This window comes from Narcine bancroftii, chromosome 5, assembly GCF_036971445.1.
Source record: "Narcine bancroftii isolate sNarBan1 chromosome 5, sNarBan1.hap1, whole genome shotgun sequence".
NCBI lineage: Eukaryota > Metazoa > Chordata > Chondrichthyes > Torpediniformes > Narcinidae > Narcine > Narcine bancroftii.
Window position 1 is genome coordinate 96,134,746 of NC_091473.1, and position 7,332 is coordinate 96,142,077.

The following is a 7,332-nucleotide window of genomic DNA, read 5'->3' on the forward strand; positions in this document are numbered from 1 at the left end:
TTCATGTTTAAAGATAATTAAAAGCAACTTTTGTTTAAGTAACCGTTTGTCTTGGTGAATATCTATTGCTGCTGGGTTTTGGGGTCCTCTGGGCTCATAACACAGAATTATTTTATGCTGAATCTTTAGTTTTCTATTTAATCTAATTCCCCCATCATTTCCTCCAAAACTGGGTAAATCAATTACAATACTCACTATATATTTTGGCATACAAGCCGACCGACAGATAGGTTGACCCCATTTTTTTTAAAGTACAAAATAATTAATACTCATTCAAAGCAGTCCACAGTACTTGTGTGAGGAATTTATGTAGGAAGACCCTATACAACTCCACAGGACCAATTTAGCACATTTCACTTCAAGGCACAATACCAATGACACTTGTATGGAATGCTGCATTTCCAAATATATATGCAATGCAATTGATTCTCTAAAGATTACAGTGACAATAACAATTCTTCATATTTAAAATTTTCCTTTTATGATCACCATATGACCCTTTCCAAATTTATTTTCAGATGTGCATTATATAAATCCTTGCTAAATTTGCAATTAATGAAAGGTCACTAATTTCTGAATTGCATCAGAGGAAATTAATTGTTACACTAGTTATATCATCATATGTACAAACAGGTAATATTGTCTTTAACTTGTACAGTGTCATATTGCTAGATATGGGCATTTTATGAAGAGAATATTCTTTAAATAATTATGAATCAGTTACTTTGTATTAATGTATTAGATGCAAAGCATTTCACCATTCTTTTTCTATGTTTATATCACTGCCTTGTCATCCATGTACCATATTCCTATTTCACATTTGCTGGTTTCACAGAAGACAGGGGTTCTCTGCTACATCCCTGGGTGCCAACTGAACTTGCTGTCACATAGGAAATGATTTGGAAGACTATTTAATAACACAGAAATGGGAAAAGGAAAAATATCTTCACTGGTTGAATCAGGACTAGATTGCCAGGCTCATTGCCCAGTATACTTGAGCTAAATATAAAGTTCCTACCTCGTGTACGTATAATTCAGTATATTCAGCACAAACTGGTGATCAGAACCCTTGGACTCTCGCAATCATTTATTCATTGTCATACTTTCTCATTTGTTTACCTTTCTAGTGATTTATTTCAATGTTTCTGTTAAGATTTAAATGGGCATAAAATCACACAGAACAGAATAGTTTTCTTTAGTTTTCTATTTAGTCTAATTCCCCTATCATTTCCTCCAAAATTGCATAAATCAATTACAGTACTCACCATATATTTTGGTGTACAAGTCGACCAACGAATAGTTGGCTTTTTTTTAAGCCTTATTTTAATGCTCTTAGGTTATATCCAGAATACAAGTTAATTTCCATTTTTCGGGCTATCCGGGCCTCCCAGGAACAAACCAAAAAATTTTGAAACACCCCAATCGCAAGTAACAAAGCTGTAAATTAAGTAAGTTAAAAAAAAAACATCGTCCTACCAAGCCCAAGAGCTGGAATTTCGACATCATACTCCTGGCGGGAGGAGGAACCTCAGACCTCAGCGGGAGTGGTGACGGCGACCTCAGGATCCCAGGTAGGAGCAGTTACAGTGGTGCCTAGCAGTGGGGAGATGTCAGGTGGAGGTGCTTACAGCATCTACTTATACACCGAATCGACAGCAATCTGCTTTTCTTTTGGTAAATTTAAGGTCTCAAAAGTATATCTGCCATATAAGTCGACCCCACCCTTTAGAGAATTTTTTTTTAGGGTTTCATGACTTGACTGTATGCCAAAATATATGGTAACTCATTCTTTTTATGGAAGTTGCTATCAATTCTGTTGCCACCACTTTTTCTTCTAATCCAGATTATTACTTTTTGCCAAAAATATCCCATCTCCTCTCTGGACCATTTGCAAATGTTCTTATTTTATGGGTCAGTTGCCTCGAGATTCCATCCAAAAAAAAAAGGTGCACCCTAGTTAGTGATGTCACAAGATATATTGCAAATGCCTTTTCTTTCTGATGACATATTTCAGAATAAATTTAACATTTGTCTATCTGAATTTCTTTCACAGGGAAAATGCTTCATAGCATCAATTTTTCTTCAATTGACTGTGTCCTACTTTCAAATTGTTTCATGTGATCTATCCACTGAATACTTCAAAGTTTAGTGGGTAAGGTAGAAGTTAAAGATTGTGGCCTTGACATGGGTTAGAAGTTTGTGAGAAACAGACCAGCAGGCAACGCACTCTTGGCACGCATACTCTGACTACCTACCAGCATGCATACTGTTGCAAATGGACCCCCAACCGCCTAATTCCCATTTTATGTAGTTTCATCTCCGGCCATCAAAAGCAGTGTGAATTAAGCAATTTCAAAGGAATATTTAAAGCTTTTAGACTTGCAGCAGCTCAGATAAAACTAATGAAAATAATTTTCAACATTTATACGAGTTGCTTTACATGCACATTCTACAGCTTAAAGGCAACCACAGGTTAAAATGTTCCACATCATGCATTTGATCAGACAACAAGTTATTGATTTAAACCTATTCTGGCAAATGAACAGTTGCTTCTGCTGTTGCAGGAATCTCTTTGAACCCCTTTAAGAAGCAATTGTTGACAGCATCGGCCACCTGACATGGCCTTCTTCAATAGAATTGCTCGGAGAAGCAAGTAAACCCAGGGATCAAGGATCTGATTCAGCGATGCTAGTCTAATGGCTGTAAGGAAATAATTGCAATCACCTTGCAGCTTAGTGTCAGAGGTTAAAGGCATGTCTGAAAGACAGGTGAAGCGGTGATCAGGTGAACTTTCAGTGTAGGTCATTTTCAGCATCAATACCTGAGGAAGATATGATTAAAAGATGCATTAATGAATAAATCAATCAAAACATTTGGCGATGGAGAACAGCATTTACAGATCTGCAGTTTACATCATTCTCTGAAGGGGGTGACTCACGAAGGTATCTGTTTTAGGACATCGCCCTATGAACCGCACACTTGCTTCAACCTCCTGGCCCCGTATTTCAGGAAAGAAAGAACAAAGTACATGAAAAGAAGGATCTTCAAAGTAGCTTCTGCTCATCTCAATAAAAATATGATTTTCAGAAGAGATTAAACAAAACTTGTTACCCTATTTGAGGTGGGATCAAGTGGAACAGCAGAAGCTATCCTTTATAACAAGCAGAGAAACTAATGATTACAGACTTCTTGCTCTGCTGCTTTCACATGATTACCCATCACTCTGCTCCCTGCTTATTCATGCCCTGGCCCTCCATTTCAAGCACCAACTACTGATTGTGTAAAAAACTTTCCCCAGACTTTTCGATTAAACTTTACTGCACTCAACTTAAACACATGCCCTCTATCTAGTCTGTCACATTTTCACTCTGGGGAAAAAGATTCTGACTCTCTACTTCAGAACTGTCAAATAATTTTATAAACTTCTAACTGGTCTCCCCTCAGCCTCTGACATTCCAGAGGAAACAATCCAAGTTTGTCCATCACCTCCTTATAGCTCATATCAGTAAGCAGAACCTTTGCACCCGTTTCAAACCTCCACATCCTTCCAGTAATGGTGCGATCAGACTTGCACATAGTATTCAAGTGCAGTCTGACCAAAGTTTGATGTCGCGGCGACAGGCTCTAACTGATCTAACATCAACAGGAAGATACAGTAAGTGTGATTCCTAATCAGACCATAATTCATCAGAGGTCAGAAGTAACCTATACATTCCCAATTAAACGGTTGTGTTTGTTCTTTATTTCTCTGATTTGTTTTCTTCTTTGAGGCTAAAATCCTCCAGGCTCAGAGAGCTAACTCTATGAGGATTAACTGGGATCTACATTTATATAATAGCATTTACAACCTTAAAGATATTGCAAAGAACTTTGCAGCTTTTGAATATTTTGGTCATAATTGGTTTGAATGAAGAAATAGAGAGCTGATTACAAGCAGATGACATGAAGGAGGCACAGAAAATTGGTAATGAAATTAGGACAATTTACAAAGAGACAATGGCATACTAAATCTGTGGCCTAACCAATGGATTTCATTATGGGGGGGGGGGGGTAGAATTAAAAAAAAATCTGATTGAAGGAAGCTCATTTAGAATCATTTGATTCAAGTTACACATTAGTGAGCATGTCAAAGTAATGGAATTTATATGTTCCTGCTCAACAATCGCTAAAAAAATAAACAAAGGTATTCAAGAATCGAATGGAATGTTAACTTTTATTTCGCGGAGGATGGGATTCAGAAGTGAGGGCTGATTCAAGTCTTGCAACCTAAAGCAAAGTTGCATTTAGTTTAGGTTCAGGATTTTAGGAAAGAAATTCTGCTCTTATTTCCTGGAGGATGATTATAACAAATAGTGAAAAAAAATATTGGTTTGTTTTACCTTGAATTTAGAAGGTTGGGAGGTGATCTAATTGAGCAATTTAGAATGGAGAAGAAGTGAGCTATTTTCAGCATCTCAATTTTAAAATTTCTTATTGGATTAACTGCCAATAAAATAACACCAAAAACGACAAATGGTCTCTGCCAACATGTATGTTCCATGCGATTAACGCACAGAACCTTTGACTTCCGACTAATTTCGCCTTCAGTGCATTTTATTCGAGTTGTGGTTTTATACTACCTGGCGTCTGACTGAATGGTGCACCAACAACAGCTCAATGTCACTAAAACCAAGGAGCTGGTTGTTGACTTCAAGAAAGTAAAGCCAGAGGTGGACAATCCAGTGATCACTGGGGGATCAGAGGTGGAGAGGGTGAGCAAATTAGGTTCTTGGGAGTCACTATCTCAGAAGATCTTTCCTGGAACCAACACACCAATGGCATCACGAAGAAAGCCTCTACTTCTTCAGGAGTTTGCGGAGGAGCTAGAGGAGTTGTTCAAGTGAACCGGTACGGACTTGAAGGGCCGACATGGCCTGTTTCCATGCTGTAAACGGTGATATGGTTATGGTAAGCAATCTTTGTACGCCATTCTTTGTAGGAGATTCTAGGTTCAAGATTTTCACCACAAACTCCCTTTCATGTTTTTCTTCAAATAATAAAAACAATCTCAATTTTTAAAAAAAATTAATTCTTTTACAATCGTAACATCTGGTTGTTCACGACTCTCCTTCCACTTTTAAAGAGTGGCAAAGCAACCTGTTCAGACTTTACAGAAGTTCCAGTAACTTCTGCTCCAACTGATGGACGTTCATTCAAAGGGGAAACTGCATCAAAGTGCTCCATCATGAAAATGCCCCACTCGCGTGTTGGCTTGACATGAACGAGATGTCACCCCACTCCAGCAACATTCTACATGTTCTGTCTAACTTCAGCTCCCTTAAAAGCGCAGATGGGGCAAAATGTCCATCCGATACTATATCGCGTCCAGGAGAAATGAAGTGCAAACTTTGTTGATTAATATTTTAATTACAGGGAAATAACCAACCAGTTAAACTATTTGGAAAGCTCACTATACCAAATGGAAAACAAAACTGGTTGAGGATACTGAGTCATTCGGAAGCTCATGATGTTAAAACAAAGTTTGCATCTTAAATCCCATAGTTAATGAAGTTGGTCATGAAGAGACCCCGTTACTATTCAAACCATCTGGGTGACCGGTCGAAACCCTCCGCCTGAAGGGGTCGGCAGTGGCCGGGTACTCGACGCCTAGTCAATACCGGACGGAGTCCACCTGCCACTGGCAGCGTTGGAAGGCGGGAGACTGGAAGTGGGCAGCGCACCGCTGGCCTTCAAAGACCTCATCCTGACCACTGAGATGGCCTTCTGATCCGCGGCCAACCGCTGGTTGGCTACATTTCTGAGCCCTTCCACGTCGGCGGTGTCCGTTCACTTACCAGCAGAGGGGACCAGCACACGCAGAGCACGCACAGGATTCCCGTGAGCTGAGCGAGCGTTTCCACCGCGATCCTCTCGCATGGTTTGCGGGCCGACACCTTCCTGCGGCGATTTAACAGACCTCGGATCGTGGCGACGTTGCAGCCGAGAGTGACCAGCAGGGAAGCCAGGCCCAAGGCGGTGAAAGTGGACGCAAAAATGATGTTGCCCGTGATCTGGGCTCCAGTCCTGATGAAGCACCAAGTCCCCGGCCACTGCAAAGAGTACTGGCCAACGCCGACCACCGGCAACAGGGCGAAGATCGGCACGCAGAGCCAGATGGAAAGCACCACCCGTTGGGTGAGCCTGGGTGACACATATTTGGAGTAGTAGTGTGGAGTGTAGATGGCCAGTGTCCTCTCAATCGCCATGGCATTAGCTAAGAATAAGGGGCAGAGCCCAAACGTGGTCATGCAGGCCCCAAAGAAATAGCACAGGCGACCGGAGGGATCCACGCTGCTCCACTGGCGGTTGGTCAGGTAGACTGAGATGACCACGGGGCTGATGAGAAGTTGGCCCGTCAGGTCGGTCAGAGCCAGGGCTCCAATGATCAGCAGGAAGGATTTCTTCTTCTTGTTCTCCTTCTGACTGCACGCCCTGGACGCCAAGAGCAAGGCCAGCGTGTTCCCCACCAGGCCGGTGACCATCATACTGGCCGGGAAGACGACCGACACTGACAGGCATCGCGCGGCGCTGACCGAGGAGTTGTGGCTGGGCTCCCCGGAGCTGCTGTTGGCACCGCCCAGCATTCTGACCCCACCAGAATGTTGGCTGGGTCGAGGCGAGGGAGAGAAGGAGCCGAGAGCCTCACCGCCTGGGAAAGGCTCAGTGCCGGAGACATTGGCCGCTTGTCTCGTCGAAATCCGGCGCTTCCTCGGTCAGCGAAGCCCCTCGCTTTCAGGGGCGTGTTCTCCGACCGTACCTGGGTCAGGGCTGGAGGAGAAGCGCATGGAACTGCGCGGATTGGGATGCCCTGCAATCGCGGAACGTGCAGACAAAATGCAAGTGACTTCATTCAATGCATTTACCAGTTGGCGACCAGACTAACTAGAATCAGACAAATAGCTGGGCTGGTCGGTTGCAACCATGATTGGAGAGCTGCAATGAACGGATTCAACCACTTTTTTAAAAAAAACCTCACGGATAAAAGATCTTTGCGGAACTTCGCTTGTTGAATGTTGTCCAATGCAGCTGGAGGGTTGAAGATTTCACATGTTTGGAAGGTGTAGCTTGAATTCCAGGAAGGAGAATTAATGCAGTTCTCCGAAGGGTTCTGAGTTGAGGCTGGAAACCAAGGTTGATAATGTCAGCAGATGGGGGCGGAGCTGAGAGGCGGGGCCAACCATTAGCACAACACACTCCCAGTGAATCCCAGTTCACGGCATTCACCCCTTCCTGCAGAATTCAGGGTCTGCGAATGAAAGACAGAGAACATGGGTTCAGAAAAAAAAGTTGAAA

At 42.4% G+C, this 7,332-nt stretch overlaps 1 protein-coding gene across 1 annotated transcript; it reads right to left on the reverse strand.

Annotated features, from left to right (window-relative positions):
* Window positions 1–1,225: 1,225 nt before the first annotated feature.
* On the reverse strand, window positions 1,226–7,021 carry LOC138763752 (prostaglandin E2 receptor EP3 subtype-like). The gene is given in 3 exon segments (XM_069938453.1): window positions 1,226–2,616; window positions 2,618–2,821; window positions 5,835–7,021. Coding segments are annotated over 3 exon segments (1,083 nt in total). The 5' UTR covers window positions 6,624–7,021; the 3' UTR covers window positions 1,226–2,526.
* Window positions 7,022–7,332: the final 311 nt, after the last annotated feature.